Source organism: Lissotriton vulgaris, unplaced genomic scaffold, assembly GCF_964263255.1.
Source record: "Lissotriton vulgaris unplaced genomic scaffold, aLisVul1.2 SCAFFOLD_469, whole genome shotgun sequence".
Lineage (NCBI taxonomy): Eukaryota > Metazoa > Chordata > Amphibia > Caudata > Salamandridae > Lissotriton > Lissotriton vulgaris.
In genome coordinates, this window is record NW_028243818.1 from 372753 (window position 1) to 397406 (window position 24654).

The following is a 24654-nucleotide window of genomic DNA, read 5'->3' on the forward strand; positions in this document are numbered from 1 at the left end:
TTAGTTCTGAGATGTGTGTTAGTTCTACACAGAGTTGTTAAGTAACATCATAGTGCATAAGGACACAAAAAGTACCTGGGTAAGTTGGATGCATCTGAGGACGTAGGGTCAGGGTGATGACTGTATAGTTTATGAATTTTTGAAAGTTCGCTGGCAATGACACGTTGGGTATAATCATCCTGCCAAGTTAAACCTGTACAATAGGAGCGTAAAAACAAAAGGTTACATTAGCGACCACAAATTGTGGTAACTCAGTGCTATAACTGTTTACTAATTTTACATATATTTTCTAACTGTGAAATTCAGCGTGAAAAGGAACTCTGCAATGCTCTGCAACATTTTCAAACTGCATTCCTCTTGCGCCTTTGACCCCCATTTTTTAAATAAATTTATTTGAATAAAAGCTATAAGGGTTTTCAACAAATAATCAAAGAAGTGTATAATAAAAATGCCCAACTTTTTATGGGTGTTGAAGTTATTATGCTTTTTGAAATACATTGAAATTCATTTGAAAGTTGCCAAATAAAAACCGGAGTTCAACCTTGTTGGAATTGTTAATTAAGATGCTAAAAAAGTAAACTTGCATTAAGGTATACCTTCTGTTGAAAACAGTTCACCTTTCAGAGGGAAATAAATATTGTGCTAAAAAAGGTCAAACAATTCTGATTTATGCATATTTTTTCTGAATAACTTAGCAGAAGTAAAAAATTGAGACATATCAGCCATTGTTAAAACTACTTATATATAACTAAAATTCATGCACATGTGCAGAGACTTAAAGGCTATTTAATATTGTTAAATGTAGGAAGGGGCCCTGACTCATGAAAGGAAATGTCCCGAAAGCTCGTGATGACATTCACCACCCTCATCAGTGGTAATAAAAAACATTTAACTCTATGAGGATCTGTACATTTGGTTTGTGCCATTCTGGTTTGTCCTGTGTAGTAGTTATAAAGAAAAGGCAGTTAACCAGTACCAGCATAAAATGGCTAAATCCATACATTGAGAGAAAATCACACTGAATAGCTATGACAAATGTAAATGTAAATGTGGTATACTTGTAAAGCACACAGCTACCCACACCGGGGTGTCCCGGCGCTGTATACCGCTGGGGAATCCGTCCTGGCTTTCCCTGTGAGATGGTCCCTCAAGGGCACCCCTAAGGTGAGACCAGGCATCCCCAGCGTTGAAGGGGCCGTTGTGAAGATTAAGCAAGCTATTGCCCAGAGTTGCAGAGTGGAGCCCAAGGTTAGAGTAGGCACCGAGGCGAGAATTATCGAGTCTGCGGACATTGACCCAAGACACTGCCGTGTTGGGAATTGAACCCTGGTCCCAGGCCGAGCTCAGCTTCCGGGTCTGCTGCCTCTAACCACTGAGCCACACTTCAACTATCCACAGATTTGCTTTCCACGGTCAAGTCATAATAACAATCATTCTAACACTAAGCAGTGGTTTCCCAAGTCACTGTACTATGGTAACAAAACAGATTTTGACCTTTACCCTGTAGTAATAAATATGTGAACGGCTGTTTATCATTAGGCTTTCTCTAAAAAATATGCGCTTTTGGGCCACATGTATTTTTACTGGAAAAGGTACTAGCACCTTTTGTTGATTGAATATACCGTTCCATATGTAGGGGCGGGTGAAACTCGCAGCATTACAAAAAAACTCAGCGATATTCAGTGGAATTCTGCCAATTGGCAGAAAGTATGCATCACATTCTGCTCGCGCTTCAATTTAGCAACTGTAGCGTGAACGGCACCATGCGTTGCACAAGACCGCGTGGCCATTCGAGTTGATTTTGCTGCAACTCGAGTAGAAAATCAACTCGAGAAGCAGCAAATCTACTTGAATGGCGGCCCTCTGGTCACGACTGCTCGCAAATGTCACCGACCACCCACTTTAGAAAATTGTGCTGGGGGATGCCAATTCTCGCTTGCGCTCACCAGCTCACATATTTTGGAGCCTGGTGGGAGAAAAATTTCACCACGTGGGGGTTGGCGTAATAGGGCCAGAACTCTGCTTTAAAGGGAAACTGCCAATTTTGCAGGCGGAATATTACGTTCCGCCCATCCCTACCTGTATAATGAAATATAACCAACCCCTCTCTAACTTGATCCCATTTGATATAGTGCTTGGCATGCATGTATCCTGAAAATACATGTAGAGTAAAATACATATAACATCCTTATCTCACGTTGTATGGTAATGGTCCACAGTAAATGCTTTCTGGGTTATAGGCCGTGGTTGGTGTTCATGCAGTCAGGTAGCATACCCCTCTCTAACTGGCAAAAATCTATATTAAGCTTGCATTTGTATCTAAAACAAGGAAGAAGCCATGTCCTTACGAAATGTGAGCATTTTCTTGAACCTGCAAATATGTTATGAACACAATCAAAGGACCTTATGTGTTTTGTGCAAGTCTTTTGTGCATCTGCTCAAAATCAATAATCATCCTAGCAACAAAGGCTGCTGTAACTGCAGGAGAGGTTCGAGGGTATACATTCCTTATGCCATAACCACGTATCTAAAAAGAGGCTGCCATGCAAAACAGAAAATACCTTAAAAACCAATTAGTTACCAAATCGTCTTGAGATGTCTATCCCCGTTTAATATGCCTTTATCGAAACACATTCTTTGTCACCTGTTATCAGTCCTGCTTCTCACTTACAGAAGTTATGTTCCAAACGCCCTCAGCGCCTAAAAGCATCTTACAAAAATGTTCATAAAGTGTGAAGCCAATCACCCAATAAGTGTTGACAAGTTAAAAAGTTGCAAACGTGAATACATTAACATGATATTTTTCTTGAAAACTATATGGCTGTTTGCTTGCAAACAAAATGAAAAAGAGTCAATTTTGGAAGTGCAGCTTTTAACCCTTTGGGGTAGATTTACAAACATTTTATTTTGTTTTTAAAGTAGCCTAAAAGTAATGCAAAGCAGTGTGAAGGCGGCCTTACCTGGGTGGTACATGGCGTTCCCATGCAACCACCTATGCTTTTGACATGAAATCCTATCTACTTACAATAGTAAAGAGTGTTTTGCGCCTAAAATTAACCACATTGAAAGGAGGCCATGAAGGGAGAACTGTTTTTATTTCTCCTTTCTTTTCTGACTTTGCATGTGTGCTGCACTGTACAGCACATATAAAAAGAAGGAAAAGTTTAAAATTAAGGCTGTGCATAGTATTTTGTACAGGAAGGGTAGCCTAGTACAAATCCAATGCTAGACTAGCGCACAGACTCTTGCACTATGGCCTAAAGGTGTGTGCCTCAGCAAACAAATGATGGACGGAATGCTGACAATGCAAACATTCTCCACCAGTCAAAAGATCTGGGTTAAATCCACCCTTCTTTTGCCCACTACACCACCCCATTTTGGACCCAGCCATATGCAAATTAGTCTTGATCCTGAAACCGGTGCCAGGATGCTTGTTTCCGGTCCAGGGAGGACCTGGCCTGGCAGTTCGGACTGGACAGGGTCAAGACTGATTTGCATACGGATGGGTCCAAACTGGGGTGGTGTAGTGGGCAAAAGAACAATGGATTAAACCCAGATCTTTTGACTGGGGGAGAATGTTTACATTGTCAGCATTCTGTCCATCATTTGTTTGTTGTAACACTTTTCGCCCTAAGTGGGATGGGTTGCCCAGTCGTGGGTCCCTTGCTCACTGTACCACTGGATTCAAGCTAGCCTGGCTGAAGAAGGGTGACATACCCTGAAACCAGTAACAGGATGCTTGTGTCTGGTCCAGGGAGAACCTGGCTGGTTGTTCAGTCTGGACTGTTCCCATGGGGCACAGGGTCAAGACTGATTTGCATATGGCTGGATCCAAACTGGGGTGGCGTAGTGGGCAAAAGAACAATGGAATTAACCCATATCTTTTGACTGGGGGAGAATGTTTGCATTGTCAGCATTCAGTGCATCATTTGTTTGCTTTAACACTTTTCGCCCTAAGTGGGATGGGTATGCCCAGACGTGGGTCCCTTGCTCACTGTGCCACTGGATTCAAGCTAGCCTGGCTGAAGAAGGGTGACATACCCTGCAACCGGTTCCAGGGTCCTTGTTTCCAGTCCAGGGAGGACCTGGTCTGGCAGTTCAGTCTGGACTGTTCCCATGGGGCACAGGGTCAAGACTGATTTGCATATGGCTGGGTCCAAACTAGTGTAGCGTAGTGGAGTGGTGTGGCTCACTGGTTAGAGGTGGCAGACCCATAAGCAGAGACCGGCCCGGGACCAGGGTTCAATTCCCGACGCGGCAGGGTTGTGGACTAGGGTCAAACAGACACAATAATTCTCGCCTCGGGCTTACTCTAACCAGGGAACACACTTGGCAACTCTGGGCATTAGCTTGCCTTATCTCTACAACGGCCCCCCACAGATGCCGGGGATGCCTGGTTTCACCTTGGAGATACCCAGAAAGGGACCATCTCACAGGGAAAACCAGGACGGGTTCCCCAGCGGTCTTCAGCGCCAGGAAACTCCTTGAAGTCACAGTGCACTTTACAAGTACACCCACACATAGGCAAAAGAACGATGGATTTAATGAATGTTTGCATTGTCAGCATTCCGTCCATCATTTGTTTGCTGTAACACTAAAGGTGTGTACATGGCACACAACAGCAAAATTATGTGCCCAAGATTAGGGAGAGGGGCGGAGAGAGCCATATCTCTGTAGATATGGCACTCTCTCCTTCTCGCGCTACGCAGAGCAGCTTTTGTGGCTGCTGCACTGCTTGAGAATTTAGTAAATCTGGCCCTTTGTGTTCCCTTTGTAATGAGAATTACTGTGTGTACAGTGCTGTTTTCCTCTTATCGCCTCGGGGTAAACAAGGAAGGTGCTAACTCAGAGATGGACAAATCTTCTGAAATGTATGGGCCTAGATTCCATTTAGACAAGCGCGTCCCTGTATGAATTTGAGATATGAATCAGTGCTCTTTTCTCTCGATTTGCTCTTAACAGTGGCTTGACTAGTCTCCAGGTTAACCTTTATGTGCAAATAAATTGAGTGAGGTACTAAAAGCTCGAACCGGAAACCGGGGTGTAGCTCAGCTCGAGTTCTTCTTGGATCGCCAAGCCCTAAAACGGGGCGAGCTTTCATGTGGCTTCTACCTGCCACTATGCTCTGACCTCATACACCAATAATTGAAAATAAAGCATTTACCTTTGATGTATAACTGGAGACAGAATTTTTTTTCCATCTATTGGCTGATTGCACAATGTGAAACGAGAAAACACAATTCAATCACTACTACACTGTTTGCAAATTGTGTGATCCGAGCAGTACTTAATTTGTAAAAACGTAAGTGCCAGGGCCCTTCACAGGAGGCCACGGCAACCTGCACCACCCATTGCCTCTGTCAGTGCTGCCAATGACAACACCAACACAACTTCTCACCATTGCATTCCTACAAGGGATAAAATTCAGACAGCGCCACCATGTGGGGAACTGTCATTCGAGCTGGTGCTGGCAATTAAGTACAGGTGCTGAGTACCAGAAGCCACCTGCTCAAATTAATCTGGATTCTAAGCAAATATGTAATCTTACTGAGCCCCCTTCTTCTTCATTATCATACATGTGGGCATGATCATCAAGTAGGTGAGCTCAGTATGTGTGCTATACAAAAACCTTATATTTGATTTTATAAACCACAATGTTCCTCTATCTACAATAATAATATACACCGCATTTAGGGTTTACATGACAACTGACTTGGCTTTTAGTTCTTTAATGAAATTGTCCTCCGGCTGGGGGCACAGGGGTAAAAATGTTTCGAAATTCATATTTATTACTACCACTGTTAATAAAAACCTGACTATGTCGTAATGTAATCTGATGCACTAAGGTGAAATGCTTCTATGTGTTAAATAAATACTTTAAAACATTTTTGAACAGGGGTTAACATATTTTTACATGATGCACGAACACCTTGCAACATTTAAGGCTTGATGCATGCATTGGCTCTTACAGCCAAGCCAGACCCTTCACTCGGCTCTCCCTATTAATTTGTTGGCATGCACGCCTCTAAAATTAGTTCATCCACTTTGTTGTAAAACTGAAAAAATAAAGCTGGATAGTCCACAAACAACTCACTACAATTACTGAGATTTTAATAATGCTGAATTATAACACTTTATTACTCCACAGTACATGCAGCAACAATTTTTAGTGGCACAAACCCTTTTACACTGTATTGGTTAAGCAATTATTCATACTGGAGATTCCAAACTCCATCAAGCATTGATCTCCATAAGTGATGTCTATATCTTCTTGGATAGCTCTATTGACAAGCACACATGCTACACGGGGCATGATTATGAGTGCAGGGGGGCATGATTACAAGTGCAGGGGGCATGATTGCAAGTGCCTCAAAATTTCTTGAATGGTCCTGCATTTGAGTTATGAGCCCCATTTGTAATTACAGAGTTAGTTGAAACACTATGGATCTGTTGTACTTCCCTCAGAGATTTTGTAAATCTATTGGGGAAACTGCAGAGAGGAATGGAAATTTACCTGGGGAATCTGATTTAGAATTATATTTGTCCCCTGTAATTCTCCTTTAATAAGAGATTCTCAGTGTTCACCAAAGAATCCCCATCAATCCAGAACTCCGGAAGGTAATTGGATATCCCTTGTTGGACCTGGCCCATTCTGCAGGGTCAACTAAAACGTTTTGCCTTCACTCCCTTCCTTTGATGAACCCATGTTTGTTGGTTTTAAGGACTCCGTGCACTTTACCACTGATAACCAATTCTAAAGTGCCTGTGCTCTCTTCCAAAAACATGATAAAATTGGGCTACACCTGATTGGTTCATTTCATGTGCACCTTCAAAATGTTGCACTGTTTTTAAAGTATGAAGGAAAATTACGTGGTCGCTTACCAGCTCCAGGGTACTCCGGTTAACATGCTCCCTCCGGAACCGCTGCCTCCCGTTTCCAACCTGTGCCGGTTAGTTTCCTCTATTCCTTCCACGTAATTTTCCTTCGTACTTTAAAAACAGTGCAACATTTTGAAGGTGCACTTGCACAAGGGTCGGTTGGTCTCTAATAACGTGTGTCATACAATTTAAAATTGCGAGTGAAAGAAAAATTCGAGGAACCTTTTCCTGGAAGATTGAATCACGAAAGGGAACCTCTTTGGTTCACAATCGACACAAGTGGAGTCGGGTACCAATTTAAGTTACAAAAGCCAAAAAGCAGAAACATAAGTCAAAAAGGGTTCAAATTGGATACAGCTTAAACAATCAAGTGCCAGCTCATCATGGATAAAAGGGAGGTATCAAGAAGTCCTCTTATTCAGACATGTTTTGAGGAAGAAATAACAGCCACTGGAGCAAGTGGTGCTGTTCGAAAAACAGACTTAAAAAACAAACTTCGCACGTGGGAAAAACTATCCAAAAAAGAAATTAATACATGGTGGGAAGTAGCAGCCTTAAAGAAATATTTGGAAGTCAAGCGGGTGCCTCGAGGCCTACGTATCAGCTTGATGCCCAGCCATCAAGACACAAGCAACAAACTACTAAGTGAATGGGGCGAATTTATCCTAAATTCATCTTTAGGCTTAATGGAGATCTTAGTGAAACATATAGAGATTGCATTGAAAAAGACGACAAAACAATTAAAGGAAATGGAAAAAGAATTGGCCTCATTGGATTTGAACCCAGAAATGAAAAAACTCAAGGAAGATCTTGAACAATATATTGAAAAACATGAGGAAAGTGTACGCTTGAGGAAACAATCTAAGTTCCAACGTGATAAAGAGGATTACGAGGAGGGCCGTATCTTCACATATGCCAGGAAATATGAAAAATTCAGACAAAATGAACCTGGAAATATGATGACCATGGGAAGCATGTCCTCATTATCCTCACTTGCATCAACAGAGCCAAGTGTCAGTGGAGGAGAAGAAGAACAAAGAGAAGCTAGAGCAAGAGTTTCTTTTTTAGACAAAATGAAATTAGCATTCCATCAAAAGAATTGGGAAAAAACAATGGGAACTTCAAAAACTCAGAATCAAAGAGGACGGGGAAGAGGACGCGGCAATGTGCCTCAAAACAAACCAGAAGAGGCAAGCGGAAGTACGGCACAAAATACTGGCGCAAACCGCATAGGAACCATGACAAGGAACATGTGGAAGAAATGGAACCATTAAATGAAGATCATAACGTAGCAATTGAAAATCAAGAATTGCAAGTAATCAACATATCCTCAAACAACCTTAGTGACTTGGAACTTAATCTGCTAAAACGAGGCATGAATTTCTGTCCTACGAGTGCAATGAACTTGGCAGAAACACGCGTAGACCTATATAAATTTATCAGAAAGATAAAACTGGCAAAATTATTCGTGGACAAACCCAATATGGCTAATTACAGAAGAAATATACCTCAACCAACAATTGAAATACCAATACAGGATGCGGAACATTTTGTCAATCTAATGGAATTGAGTCAGGACCCACAACACAGTGGCAGAGAAGTACAAGCTTACTGTGTACAATTGGGAGCAGGAATCTCTAATATGAAACCACAATCGAAATTCTATTTGCAACTCCCCCCGGGAAACAAAATAGACTTTTTTCACAAATGCGTAGTGAAGGGTCTTTACCAACTCAAAGTCCCACACAAAAAAGACAATCTAACAAGGGAAGAACGTCAAGCTTTGAACAATTTAAAAAAAGATGACACCATTGAAATTAAAATGGCTGATATGGGTGGAAATGTGATCGTTCTGGATAAGGAATCACACATGCGAGAAGCACATTCCCAACTTCGAAATAAGGAATATTATGAAAAATTGAAAATGAATCCTCTGCCAAAGCTAAAAGAAGAACTGGATCAAAAACTAGACAATTGGTTCAAACAAAATCTAATAGACAGTGATGAATACAAATATCTTCAGACAGCTCACCCAAAAATGGTCACCATATACTTCCTGCCCAAAATCCATAAGCACCACAGGAAACCACCGGGGAGGCCGATAATTTCGGCTAAACGAGCCCTATTGGAACCAATGGCAAACTACCTTGATATTTTTTTGCTACCGTACGTAAAGGAATGAACATCGTACATTAAAGACACTGGAGACCTGTTGAGAAAATTGCAAGACACTCCATGGCAATCCTCCTACAAGTTAATCACTATGGATGTCATATCTCTGTACTTGAATATTCAAAACAAAATTGGCTTGGAAGCATGTAAATCCTTCATAATGGACAGAAATATTCAATTTGCAGACCACAATGATATGCTTCTACAAATGATCTCAATGTGTTTGGAGCAAAATGTATTTATGTTTGGGAAAGAAATCTATCGCCAATCTAAAGGCACAGCGATGGGCTTTTCTTTTAGTCCATCATATGCATGCCTCACAATGGGACAATGGGAGAAAACATGGGCTTTGAAATGTGAAAATGATGAGGCAGTATCAAAAACCATAGCATGGTTAAGATATATATATGATTTATTGTTGATTTGGGATGGAACAAATGAAGAATTTGATACTTATTTCAAAATACTAAACAACTCAAATTTTGGTCTGAAATTCACATATACAATCAGTGATTCAAGAGTGATTTTTCTGGATACTGAAATCTTTATTGAAAACAATGAAATACATACAACATTGCACCGCAAAAGCATCGCGACTAATGCTGTTTTACATGCTCAAAGTTTTCATCAATCCAGCTTAATTCAAAATATTCCATATGGAGAATTTTTAAGAATAAAAAGAATCTGCTCGAAAGAAGACAATTGGAACATCAATAAAAAACTAGCCAGCAAAAGATTTGAAAAACGCAAATATAATCCTGCGACGATTCAAACTGCCCTAAATCGCTCCTCTAATGTAAAAAGAATTGATCTGTTGAAAGAAAAACAAACATCAAATACTGAGGACCAAAAGATTTGATTTATTACAACTCACTCAACAGCCAACCAATCCATAATCAAAATTCTTAGAAAAAATTGGCATATCCTGCACATGGATCCTAAAATATCAGAAATTGTGGGAGATCATCCCAATGTTACCTATCGAAGGGCTAAAAACTTAAAAGACAAACTAATTTACAGTCATTTTCAAGATCAGAAAAAACCGGAAGCTTGGTACAAACCAAAGGGATTTTATAAATGCTCTGGTTGCAAAGTCTGTTGTATTGCCAAAAATATCAAAGAACTTGACATGGCTAACAAAAAGAAATGGAAAATTGAACAACTGATTAACTGTAAAACTCAATTTGTTATTTATGTTTTGGAGTGCCCATGTTCCTTGAAATACATTGGCAGCACCAAAAAAGAACTAAAGGTACGCATTTTGGAGCATGTCCGGGCCACGATTAACACAGATAGAAGCAACGCAATGGCCAAGCACATGGAAAAGGAACACAATGGTAACTGGAAAGAACTTACATTTTATGGAATTGAGAGTGTTGGGCCAAATCAAAGAGGAGGTGATCGCGAAAAAATAATGAGACAGAAGGAATCAAAGCACATCATGAGCTTTCGAACTTTGAGCCCTCATGGGCATAACCAGGACGAAGAACTACATTGCCATCTTTAGACACTTGAAATTAAGAACTGATAAACCGAACAAATAATGAGCACGAAATCTACCTCTCTTTAGACGATTTTAAATTTGCACGATCACATGAAATATTCGTTGCACTAGCATGTTTCACAAATTTCTTTTGTTTGTTTCTCATTACATTGCAGGACACGTAATTTGAACAGTATATATGTAATAACTGAATCTAAATGTATGATATTGCACAAGGAGGATTCTGCCAATTGATATGGTATTATAAAGCTTTATAAACCCACTGGAGGGCATTAATGAAGTGACAAAAATTGAAACTATTGGGAACTTTTGAATAAGTTTTATAATGAGAAATTGAAATAGGTCAGAAAGTTTGACCAGGAATATGTGATTTATAACAAAAAAATTTAATTTACCCACTGGAGGGCAGAATCACGAACTGTGAGACAAATTGCATATATATTTGATAATGCAGTATACTAAAATGTGAAAGAAACGTTTCTTTATACAAAAACTGCATGTCCCAGAAGCCCTGTGTAATCAACAGGAAGTGATGTAAGAGTAATGTGGATGCACTTTATTTAAATTTGTGTAAAAAAATGCTGATTTGGTTTTCCTGTGGGCAAGGTCTCCGTAGAGATCGAAACGCGTAAGGTGTTGCTGGCTTGCTGCTATAAGATGAAATAAACCGAACAAATCTGCGAAAAAATGTGTGGTGTAATTTAGAAACCCGAGAGTGCATGAAGAAAAAAACTCCCCGAGGGGAAAAAAGAATCAATTTAAAACGCGGCTGGGTCCTGCCGCGCTTCGCGTGCACCGCCTCAGAGCACCTGGAAGCCTGTAATTCGGAACAAAACGGAGGCGATATATATAATGTATATATATATATATATATATATATATATATATATATATATATATATATATATATATATAGCAACTTCAGGCAAGGTATGATTTTATTTACGTTCTTCGGGCTTCAGGAGCCCTTGATCACATTCACACACGCACACACATATATATATATATATATATATATATATATATATATATATATATATATATATATATATATATATATATATATTCATACATACATACATTCATTTCAGGAACCCCACCCAGACGGACACCTTACGCAAGCTGCCTGCTTGGAACCATGTGACTAGTCCAGCACTACAAATCACTGGGTGTAATTTGACCATGTCATGTGATCAAGGGCTCCAGGGCCCGAAACGCGTCATGGCGATCGAGAGGGTGCACAGAACAGAATAAAAAGCGTTTAAACCAACCTACAAGGGTCCGTTTCGTTGTTTGGCTACCTGTTGGCTTGTGCTGAATCTCAAAGTTCCAGATATATATATATATATATATATATATATATATATATATATATATATATATATATATATATATATATATATATATATATATATATATATATATATATATATATATATATATATATCAGGAACACTCCAAACTTCACCATACAAGAAAGGCACTGACTCCGTGAAATTTTGAATTCCAAATAAGTTTTAATCACTTATTGGCTGCTTGACGCGTTTCGGCGGTAAGCACCCGCCTTGTTCACAACATCTCTGCAGATTGTGCTCAAATTTATACCCCTGTGACACTCCATTACATCATGTGTGTTTGACTCTTATTTCATGGTAGTATACAGCTTGTTTTACATATTTCTCGCCTCGTTGCCTTGGTTACATTGGCAGCGCTCGGTTTTGGCAGACATAGAAGAGTTCCTAGAGCATGCACATTCCTGTGTAACGTCATCCTCCCTTTCACGTTATGCTTGTTACTATAGAATCCTCGCTGTGGCAACAGCCTAGTGATTCCTTCATTCGAGCAGCGCGTTTGGCAAGTGCAGTACGGTACTAGATGTTTGTGACGGTGTGTTGTGCCCAGTACGTATCCTGTGTGTTAAGCGTATTAAGTAGATCTTACGGTTTGCGCGCAAAGAAAAATATGTATTGCTTATCCGTTGCGGTGTATTTCGCCAAGACAGTGTGTCGTCTTAATGTGACTTTTAAAGTCAATGTTTAACTAGCGCGCTGGAACGAAGTATGCAAGGCATGTCGTTCGCTTATGCGAGGGAAACCCATTACAAGTTCAGTGACTGTTTGGCTCTTGTCGGTGTGGTATGTGGGGATGATAAGGAAATTGTGTTATTTACTCTGCGATATCAGTATAGACATGTGGGGGGGACATTAGTGTGTTCTGCGTGCAGTGGAGCACCCCACCCACGTGTATGGCACGGGCATTGTTTGGTGCTCGGCATTTTTTACCGCTAATGCATGTACTTAAAGGTACATCTTCTCCCAGTGGAAAGGCGATGTGTACATAAATGATACAGAGTAAAACAAGCTAGTGGTCATGTAGCTAAAATTAATCCGTACTGAATTCACTTGTTTTAGCCCACATAAACTTTCTGTATAAGCCTAAGGCCTTGTATAAACATGCAAAATACATTAATTGCTCCCACACAATTACCGAGATTAATTTACCTCACAAATTTGAATAGACAGTAGAGGACATAACAACTTAAATGCTGACCTTATGGACGACATGCCTATTAACACTCGCTAAGCTACCAACAAATAATCTCAGAGTCTGGGGTCTGAAAATGTGCTCATATATACAATGTGGTGTGATTTAAAAGATGAACAGTAGATGTTTCTTGGAAGGGAAAGGGGGAAAGAAACCCATAGGTTAAGGTTAGGCATCATATTACTACACCAGGCTGTGACTTTACAGATGTACACTGAGCGCTTCATCTGCGTTCAGGACATTGGGTATTTTAAAGTTAAGGAGGATTATGTACCTCGATTCTAGTCTCCTAAGGGTTAGGAGACGGTTTCCTCCCCTAATGTTTTTGGGGACACTGTCAATGACAAAGTATGACAGTGCTTCAATGTCACCTGCATGGACCAAGTTGATGTGTCTGGCCACAGGGTAGGCCGGGTCATCATTTGTCACCGCTCGGAGGTGTTGGAGAACTCTCAGATGGACTGGGTGGATAGTACTCCCCACGTACCATTTGCCGCAAATGCAGACCAAAACGTAAACTGCATAGTCCGTTTTGCAGGTGTATTTGTCTCGGATAGAGTATGGTTTAAGTCTGAAAGGTATCTCCACTTTGGTGGTGTTCATGCCATGCCTACAAGCCTTGCATTTAGAGCATTTTTTGAAACCCTTTTGGTTAGTTAGCCAATCCACAGTTTTTTTGAGGATTGGGGCATTGCAGACTAGATGATTTCTCATGGATTTGGCCTTCCTGTATGCAATGGAGGGTCTATTCTCACACATTTCTCCAATAGTAGGATCATTTCTGACCAAAGACCAGTGTTTAGTCAGTATTTTCCTAACTTGGGTGTGGTAGGCATTAAACCCTGTGATAAGTCTCGGGGGATCTTTAACAGGTGTTTGCGTGACAGGGACTTGTTTCTGAGTAAACAATAGGTCCTTTCTGTTAAGTTTTCTGCATTTCATATCTGCCTTTTTACAAGTTTTATAGCTGTACCCTCTTTTTTCCAATCTGGCAAACAGGTTTTCTTTGGCCTCAGTAAGCCCTGTTTTAGTACTACAATTTCTGGTCATGCGTAGGCACTCTGCATATGGGATAGATTCCTTGAGGTTATGCGGATGAAAACTTTGTGCATGAAGCACTGAGTTTCCCGCGGTAGGTTTACGGTACGTTCTTGTTTGGATTTTGTTGTGCTCAATGTAGAGTTCAAGATCCAAGAATTGTATGGAGGTGGTGTTAGTGGTACATGTGAATTTAAGATTCAATGCAATGTCATTAATTTGTTCTGCAAATAGTTCAGCCTCTTCTTTAGATCCTTGCCATATTACAAAAATGTCGTCAATGTAGCGTTTGTACATGACTACATTTTTAGTCAATGTGGCAGCATGTTTGACTCCTAGTACCTGTTCCTCCCACCAGCCCATGTGAAGGTTTGCATAGCTGGGAGAGAAACAGGTACCCATAGCTGAACCTTGAAGTTGTTTGTAGTGGAGTCTATTGAAGAGAAACATATTATTGGACAAACACCATTCTGTCATTTCTAATAACATTTTAGTATGGTTATACAATGTTATAGGTCTCTGCCCCAGAAAATGGCCGACGGCTTGTAGCCCGTCGTGATGTCTAATACTGGTATATAATGACTGCACATCTAAGGTCATGAATACATAGTCAGTTTCCCATTTCACATCGTAGATTTTACGCAGAAAATCTCCATTGTCTTTAATGTATGCCGGAAGTTTAGATACAAAGGGTTGTAGGAAATAGTCAATGAAGATGCTAGAGTTTTCAAACAGGCCACCAATTGCTGCAATTATGGGTCTTCCTGGCGGCACTTTCTCATTCTTGTGTATCTTGGGGATAAGGTACAACTGTGAGGACACTGGGTAGTCTGTTTTCAGAAATTCGAACTCCTGTTTGCTAAGGAGTCCAGTGCTTTTCCATTTATACAGTGCATTTGTGTATTTTTCTTGTATCCCAACAATGTGTGAAGGAGTGATCCTGGAGTAGCACTCCTGGTCTTGCAATTGTGACATGGCTTCCTTGTTGTACATTTCCAAAGGCCAGAGCACAATATTTCCCCCTTTGTCTGACCACCTGATCACAATGTCTGATCTAGCTTTGATTTTCTCCATTAGCTTATTATATTCACAGTCTTTGTTTTGGTACTTTTTGAAGAATTCACTGGAGCTGCGCATCGACAGATCTTTCAAATCTTTTATCACACAGTCTGTGAAGAGGTCAAGCCCATCTTTAGGCATAGTCGGTGTTGGAACTGGCCCTTTTTGCAGGGTCATCCCCAAACTTTTTGCTTCTTCCTCCCTTATTTTTCCTGACCCGTGGTTGTTGGCAATAGGACTCTGCGCACTTTACCACTGCTGGTCAGTGCTAAAGTGCATATGCTCTCTATGTAAATTGTTATTCTGACTGGATATACATGTTTGGCATATTTGTATCACCATGAAGTCCCTAGTAAAGTGCACTGGGTGTGCCAGGGCTGGTGATGACAAATGCTACTAGTGGGCCTGCAGCACTGATTGTGCCACCCACAGGAGTAGCTCTAAAATGGTGTCTCAGGCCTGCCACTGCAGCGCCTATGGGCAGTTTAGAACTGCCATGTCCTCCTGGTCAGTGTCCCCACTGACCAGGCCTAACCCTTCCCTTTTCATGCACATCAGTCACCCCTATGGGAGGCCCAAGGTACCCCCCTGGGCAGGGTGCAGTGTATGTGAAAGGTAGAGCATGTACTAGTGCAGGTACCATGCTCTGGTAGTGAATCACAGCCATTTTCGTTTTTCACTATTGTAAGGCTATCTTGCTCCATAGGTTAACATGGGGGATGCTGGCTACAGTGGTTAACGGCATTTCTTCCCATAGGAAAAAGATAGGACATAAGTATCTGGTATCCCTGAACTCAGAATTTAATAATACATCTTTTAGGAAAGGTGGTTTTTAAATCCTGTGTTTGAGAACAGCACTTTTAGAAAGTTGCTGTTCTCTTGTCTGACCCTTCTGTGTGCCTGGGCCTGTTTGTGTATTGACTGTCTGGTTTGTGAGTGACAGGGGCTGGGGAATTCCCCCAGAGGCTGGATGAGTCAGCACTAGGCTGAGTGGAGCAATTGCTACCTGAGTGGTGGGAGGGGTCAGCACCTGGGCTGAATAGGGCTGTGCCTGCCTGCCACAATGCTGGCTCCACCTCCTGCTGGGCGGCTGAGGACTCTGCCCCTCGCTCTGAAAGGAAAGATGCAGCCAGCAAAACAAAGTGCTCAGGATCCACCCAGAACTGGTTCAGACCGGGCTCAGGGCCCACATGCACTGAGAGAACAAAGACTTTAGGGGTATAAGTACAGGACCCCTGACAACAGAAAATTAGATCATCCTGGAAATCAAGAAGGAACCTCTGCCAAGGAGAAAGCTGACTCTGAAGAAGGAAGACTGTCCTGCTGTTGCTCTGCTGGACTGACCTGCTGTTGCTTTGCTGCCAAGGAGAGGGGAAGGACTTTGCTGTGAGCTGTGTCCCCTGTCTTGTAAGGAATCTCCAAGGGCCTGAGAAGAGCTGGCTCCCTGTTTTTGAAGTCCCAGGAACAAAAGGACTTCACCCCCAGTCTCCCTGAACTCTGCTGAGAGAGTTCTGTCCTTCCTAGAGTGCTTGATCCAGTTGTGGGGCCTCTGGAAGTTGATCCTGAGCTGGGAAGCTTGAAACTAAGCTTGAGAGACTTTTTGAATCTGAAAAGTGTCGCATCGCTCGCTTGCGGAGCGCATCCCCGACAGTGCGAGAAGTTTCCCGCCGCTACGAAGGTCGAGATCGGCGCAGCGCCTGACATCGCTGCCGGAGCCGTCGCACCCTTCGTTTGCGAGACGCACCAGACCGGTGCGGGAGAATCGAACATCGCTGCGAGTGTCGTCGCAGAGCCTGTCGTCGCTGGGTGAGATCGCCGCACCGCTTGCTTGCGGACCGCATCACGTCGCTGCGAGCATCGTCGCAGAACCATCGCATCGAGGAGCTGCGAGAGAGAGGATCACCGCTGGACCGCGCATCGTCGCCCCGGAGATCGTCGCAGCCCCTACGAGATCATCGCATCGTGCCTTTGCAAGAACAGACTTCCCACGGAACCTACGCACCGGAATCCACGCAAGCTGCCTTCCTCCCCATACAGATCGGATTCGTCGCCACACGCCCGCTGCTGCAGCGGGGCTGTCGCATCGCCTCCCCAGGGTCTCAGGAGTAACGCATCGCTTGTTTCCACCGCACCAGCTTCCTGCTTGTGGAACTTTGTTGCATCTAAAAGGTACTGTGAGTAAACGTGACGCAACTGTGAACTTTTCCCGCATCTGTGGATTATTTTAACGCAACTTAAAGAACTTTGATTACAACCTGAAGAACTCATTTGAAACCGTAACCTTGAACTGTGTATGTTGGATTTTTGCCGTTTTGGTCTTGTGTAGTTTAGAATAAATATCTTTATTTTCCTAAACTGTTGTGGAATCAGTTTGTGGTGTTTTCACTGTGTTACTGTGAGTGTTGGTACAAATACTTAACGCATTGCCTCTGGTTAGCCTAGACTGCTCAGGCCAAGCTACCTTGAGGGCGAGCAGGGGTTATCTGAGAGGGTTATCTCCTTGTCCTGACTAGAAGCAAGGGTCCCTATTTGGACAGTGGTACCTACCTCTGCCAACTAGAGACCCCCAGTTCTAACATTGGTGGTCAGGCGGTGGGATTTGAACTTGTATTTGTACTTGACCCACAGTAATTGGTGTACATCACTAGTGAGTGCAGACCACTACGCCACCGCATACTACATTTTTTATTTTTGGTTCTATTTTTGATCATAACCCTGAAAGAATCCAAGCATCATGTCTCAGAATGGTAAACCAGCAAGTGATGTTGCAGAACTGGAGTTTGATATTGAAATGTTAAGTGATTACAAAGTAGGTCAACTCAGGCAGTTCTGCAGGAACTTTGGATGTCCCATGAAGCGCAGCTCCAGGAAGGAGGAGCTACAGGAGGCCGTAAGGGCCTGGTGGGAGACCAAAAAGGCTGGGGAGACAGATGATGCAGAAGTGGATGAGGATGCACAAAGGGATGGTTTCAGGCCACAGGATCTGCCTGTGTCGGGAGCAGCCTCAAAGGCTGGCAGCAACCATTCAGCTGAAAGTTTTTCCCCAGAGGAGTTGGAGGTAAACCAAAGGGCTAGAGATCATAAATTAGAAATGTTGAGGCTTGAAATGAAGATGAAGCAAATGGAAAAGGAAAGGGTGGCGGAGGAGAGCAAACATGCCCGTGCCCTGGAGGAATTGAAATTGTCCTTGGCCCATGAATTAAGAATGAGGAAGCTTGAGTTGGAGCTCAAGATGCGTGAGGCTATGAGGGTCTCAGCTGAAGAAGAAACATGGGGAGCTCAAGAAGTGAGCTTTGCTGAGTTGGAGGTGGAGTCCAGCTCAGATGGTGGCAGCAAGATTATAGTTTCCAGTGCTGAGAGAAAGGTACAAACACCCAGAGATGTGGCGCCTGACTTGAGGGAGGGGGTCGATATACACCAGGGGGTCCAGGTTTATGATGTAGTTCCAGTGGAGTGCAGTGTCCCTGAAGTAGATTGGGGGACTGGCACAGGGGACCATATTCCTAGTGGCGGGAGGGACACTCTACTGACTCTAGATGAGAGGTACAGGGAGAGGGGTTCCCCCATGGTAGAAACCTTGGTGTGTGTGCGTGAAGACCAGCCAGAAGAGTGTGGGTTGTGTGACAGAGGCAGTCAGATACTGTCTTGCCAGTCTCAGGAGAGTGGTGTGGGGTACTTGTGTGAGGCACTGGAGGGTGAGGCAAAGGGTAGCTTGGTTAACAACTGTGGGGGGCTGTGTGATTCATTTGATGGAGAGCATATTTTAAGTCCCTGTTTTCCAGAGCTATGCCAACACCCGGTGGAGTGTGAGTTCTCTGACCCCAGAGAGCTTGCGTTGGAGGCAGACCTCTTGGTGAATTCCAGAGAGTCTGAGGAGGCATTGGGGAGTGATCCCAAAAGGAGTGGCTTAGATATCTTCCAGACCTGTGAGGTGGAAGAGGTTCAGTGTAGCCCGGTTAGGTCCCAGTGTAGTGGGAGGGGTGTAGGGGCTCATGTCCGGTCTCAGTGGAGAAGGAATGAGTGTGGGATGGTGTGTCTCACGGTGCCCGAAACCCAGTCTCAGGGCCTGGAGGGTTCCTTAAGGGAACACCAGGTTGGGGACCTAGACTGTACTTGTAGGCCATTTGAGGAGGATCTCCCAGTGTCTGTTGAACGGGGAGTGCCTGTACCCAGGCCTCCATCAGTTCTGGTGTTTGGCAGTGCCGCTCCATTTGGGAGGGTACAGAAGTCCAGACTGAGGGGTGAGAGGGGGAAGGAGTCCCCAGTGGGAGAACCAGTGGGTCAGGGACCAGTCAGAAGGGCTGAGTCTCCCAGGAGTGACCATGGTGACACCACTTCTGTCCTGGGGGATCTTCCAGCACTGTCAGGTGGACAGGGGTCGGGAGATCTGCGCCAGGCAGACTGTCACAGGACACATGAGTTGTGTGTCACCCTCAAGGGGGTACTATGTGAGTCCCCAGAAGTCCTGGCGTGCCAGGCGAATGCACAACTGCAGGTTTTGGTCCCTGGGTTGGGAGACCAGGTTCAGGATCTGCCTGACCTGGAAGGAAGGACATCTGTAACCAGTGTCCTGACCAATATGGTTCCCAGGGGTACCCCTCCAGTAGGGAGGGTGCAGCGCTCTGGAAGGGGGTGCAGAGGGAGGGAGCACTCGCCTCTGACCCCGGTACAACCTGAGGGGTTAAACCCTAGGTTGGGAGACCAGTTGCTGGAGGGAGGTCCTGAACTGGTAGGAAAGTTGTGTTCTTGGTTGTCCTGGTGGACGGATACAGGTCCGGGACTGGTGGGTCAGTGCCAGAGTGTCAGGCCTGACCTGACAAGAAAGAGAGTGGACCAAGGGTGCCAAGCACCTGGGGCTACTGCCCCCCATCCTCTGATGCCACAGGGGTTTGAGAGCCATGAGAGGCAGGAGGCCTGGGTCTCATCCCTGATCACTGTTGGTGGTCACTGTGGCTGGCTGTTGGTCTGTTGGGACACACCTGTGAGGAAATTAAGGTTAGGTGCTACACAGGTGGTGTCCACAGGTGAGGTGAAGGGTTCCACTTGGATTGGCATGGTGGACCCTGAGAGTATGGATAGAGTGAGACAACTGGGTTTAGGACGGCGTAGAACAGGACTGCCCTGCTGTTTGGGCCAGGTTCCGTGTTCTATCGCCTTAAGCAGGGAATCCCATCGAGGTATCGTTTGGTCTACCCTGGCTTTAGGCTGGAAGGGGGTTGTGTTGGAACTGGCCCTTTTTGCAGGGTCATCCCCAAACTTTTTGCTTCTTCCTCCCTTATTTTTCCTGACCCGTGGTTGTTGGCAATAGGACTCTGCGCACTTTACCACTGCTGGTCAGTGCTAAAGTGCATATGCTCTCTATGTAAATTGTTATTCTGACTGGATATACATGTTTGGCATATTTGTATCACCATGAAGTCCCTAGTAAAGTGCACTGGGTGTGCCAGGGCTGGTGATGACAAATGCTACTAGTGGGCCTGCAGCACTGATTGTGCCACCCACAGGAGTAGCTCTAAAATGGTGTCTTAGGCCTGCCACTGCAGCGCCTATGGGCAGTTTAGAACTGCCATGTCCTCCTGGTCAGTGTCCCCACTGACCAGGCCTAACCCTTCCCTTTTCATGCACATCAGTCACCCCTATGGGAGGCCCAAGGTACCCCCCTGGGCAGGGTGCAGTGTATGTGAAAGGTAGAGCATGTACTAGTGCAGGTACCATGCTCTGGTAGTGAATCACAGCCATTTTCGTTTTTCACTATTGTAAGGCTATCTTGCTCCATAGGTTAACATGGGGGATGCTGGCTACAGTGGTTAACGGCATTTCTTCCCATAGGAACAAGATAGGACATAAGTATCTGGTATCCCTGAACTCAGAATTTAATAATACATCTTTTAGGAAAGGTGGTTTTTAAATCCTGTGTTTGAGAACAGCACTTTTAGAAAGTTGCTGTTCTCTTGTCTGACCCTTCTGTGTGCCTGGGCCTGTTTGTGTATTGACTGTCTGGTTTGTGAGTGACAGGGGCTGGGGAATTCCCCCAGAGGCTGGATGAGTCAGCACTAGGCTGAGTGGAGCAATTGCTACCTGAGTGGTGGGAGGGGTCAGCACCTGGGCTGAATAGGGCTGTGCCTGCCTGCCACAATGCTGGCTCCACCTCCTGCTGGGCGGCTGAGGACTCTGCCCCTCGCTCTGAAAGGAAAGATGCAGCCAGAAAAACAAAGTGCTCATGATCCACCCAGAACTGGTTCAGACCGGGCTCAGGGCCCACATGCACTGAGAGAACAAAGACTTTAGGGGTATAAGTACAGGACCCCTGACAACAGAAAATTAGATCATCCTGGAAATCAAGAAGGAACCTCTGCCAAGGAGAAAGCTGACTCTGAAGAAGGAAGACTGTCCTGCTGTTGCTCTGCTGGACTGACCTGCTGTTGCTTTGCTGCCAAGGAGAGGGGAAGGACTTTGCTGTGAGCTGTGTCCCCTGTCTTGTAAGGAATCTCCAAGGGCCTGAGAAGAGCTGGCTCCCTGTTTTTGAAGTCCCAGGAACAAAAGGACTTCACCCCCAGTCTCCCTGAACTCTGCTGAGAGAGTTCTGTCCTTCCTAGAGTGCTTGATCCAGTTGTGGGGCCTCTGGAAGTTGATCCTGAGCTGGGAAGCTTGAAACTAAGCTTGAGAGACTTTTTGAATCTGAAAAGTGTCGCATCGCTTGCTTGCGGAGCGCATCCCCGACAGTGCGAGAAGTTTCCCGCCGCTACGAAGGTCGAGATCGGCGCAGCGCCTGACATCGCTGCCGGAGCCGTCGCACCCTTCGTTTGCGAGACGCACCAGACCGGTGCGGGAGAATCGAACATCGCTGCGAGTGTCGTCGCAGAGCCTGTCGTCGCTGGGTGAGATCGCCGCACCGCTTGCTTGCGGACCGCATCACGTCGCTGCGAGCATCGTCGCAGAACCATCGCATCGAGGAGCTGCGAGAGAGAGGATCACCGCTGGACCGCGCATCGTCGCCCCGGAGATCGTCGCAGCCCCTACGAGATCATCGCATCGTGCCTTTGCAAGAACAGACTTCCCACGGAACCTACGCACCGGAATCCACGCAAGCTGCCTTCCTCCCCATACAGATCGGATTCGTCGCCACACGCCCGCTGCTGCAGCGGGGCTGTCGCATCGCCTCCCCAGGGTCTCAGGAGTAACGCATCGCTTGTTTCCACCGCACCAGCTTCCTGCTTGTGGAACTTTGTTGCATCTAAAAGGTACTGTGAGTAAACGTGACGCAACTGTGAACTTTTCCCGCATCTGTGGATTATTTTAACGCAACTTAAAGAACTTTGATTACAACCTGAAGAACTCATTTGAAACCGTAACCTTGAACTGTGTATGTTGGATTTTTGCCGTTTTGGTCTTGTGTAGTTTAGAATAAATATCTTTATTTTCCTAAACTGTTGTGGAATCAGTTTGTGGTGTTTTCACTGTGTTACTGTGAGTGTTGGTACAAATACTTAACGCATTGCCTCTGGTTAGCCTAGACTGCTCAGGCCAAGCTACCTTGAGGGCGAGCAGGGGTTATCTGAGAGGGTTATCTCCTTGTCCTGACTAGAAGCAAGGGTCCCTATTTGGACAGTGGTACCTACCTCTGCCAACTAGAGACCCCCAGTTCTAACATGGCATTAAGACAGAACGCGGTTTGAAATTAGTTCTCACAGTTGTATAGATGTCTATATCTGCCAACGAGGCTGCTGTTCCCGATGATACCAAATCATACTCATTATTGGATTCAAGATCAATCACATCTCTAAGTACATTCATGTTTGCCACACTTAATCCTTGGTCATCTTGAGTGCCGGATTGTATGTTGGCGACTTGGTAGGTCGTGTTGAAAAAGTGTTTTTGTAGCTTCAATTTACGCATATATTGAAAAAAATCTATTCTGGTTTGTGCGTAATCAAAATTTGTATTTGAACAGAAAGTCAAGCCCATAGATAAAATTTCCAGTTCTTTTTGTGATAACTCCATATTGGAAAGGTTGATTACTGTGTTGTCTGCGCTATATTTGTTGTTTGGCATTATCGTCCTTTGTTCTTTCTGTATTGTTTTTTTGTTTATGTTTTTGCCGTTTCTTTTCCCCCACCGTCTGTCTTTTCTGCGGCGGCTTTTTTTTTTTGCTGAGAGTCCTGTTTTGTATTTGATTTGCTCCAATATTGGTGTGGTGTCCTGGGTCTCAGGGTGGTGAGGCGCTGTAGCCGTAAAAAAGCCAGCTCCTGTGCTGGTGTTGGTACTGGCCCTGTGGCTCCTGTGGCATTATTTGTTTCGTTCTCTGATTCATAGTCTGTACTAAGTTCCGGTTCACTCTGTTCTCCAGGTGCCCCTGTATTGGTTGTGGCATTCGGTAGGGGTTGGCGCCTGACTTGATCATATTTTCTGGCAAACGTGTAAATTCTACCAGTCATGTAGTCCTTTCTATCTCGTTGGAATTTTATAGCTTTTCTTTCCTTGATTTCTTCTTCGTGTTTTAGGATCCTTACTTTTATTTCATCCAGTGCTTTTGAGATTTCTTCCTTGTTTTCTTTTGTGTCCAATTCTTTTAAGATTTCTTCAATGCGGCTGATGAGTTTCTCTCTGTCACTAGCCGCGTATTTGGTCAATATTTTGAGCATGTTCATGGATGCCTGCGCGCTGTTGTCTGTCCAATCTTGGAGCATGGCAGGGTCCGGATTTTCATAGGTGGGAGCAACTAGTATTCTTAATCCTCTGGGAACTCGGCCAACTTCAATGTATCTACTCAGGGATTTCACCTCCCACCATTTAGCCACCTCTTTTTTTCTCAGTTTCTCCAATTCTGCCAGTAGGTTTTTTGTCTCATCCTTTTTCCCTCCTTTGTCTTTGGGAACTGGCATGTTGTTGGTATTATCCTCGCCTGTGTCAATGTCGTGGAAGATGTCTAGTGCCGCCTCTTCCCGTTCCCTTTCCCATTCCACAGCCATTGTTGGGTAAGCGTTTTTTTGATACAAAAGTTGTTTGGAAAATTTCACTGCCTGTATGGTGCGCTTTCGCACCTGGGCTAACTCTCCCTTGAACCTCGCTCTCGCAGCTTTACCGCTAGATCTGTTCTCCCACACACGTATCAGCCTTACCTGGCAATCCCAGACTGCCCTCCGGTGATCGTGGATTCCAGTCAGGCTGTCCGTGGCGTTTTCGCAGAACCACTCGGTTGCTCCTTGCTTGCAGTGATGGTTCCGGGGGGCGCTGTGTGTCTCTCCTCAAGAAAGCTTTACCCAAGAAAATTCGTCCTTTTCTGCCACAGCGCAGCCAGATCGAGGAGGGTCAGTGTTGGATCTCCAGGACAGGAGATCCTATAAATCAGGAACACTCCAAACTTCACCATACAAGAAAGGCACTGACTCTGTGAAATTTTGAATTCCAAATAAGTTTTAATCACTTATTGGCTGCTTGACGCGTTTCGGCGGTAAGCA

General features: G+C 44.3%; 1 protein-coding gene across 1 annotated transcript in view; it reads right to left on the minus strand.

The window, feature by feature from the left end:
- The window catches only part of LOC147668224 (receptor-type tyrosine-protein phosphatase N2-like), a 945343-nt gene that overhangs the window by 281400 nt on the left and 639289 nt on the right, over positions 1-24654 (minus strand). Inside the window, exon 5 of the mRNA XM_086948690.1 lies at positions 76-193. Within this exon, the coding sequence (XP_086804816.1) occupies positions 76-193 (118 nt within the window). The remainder of the gene's footprint in view (positions 1-75; positions 194-24654) is intronic.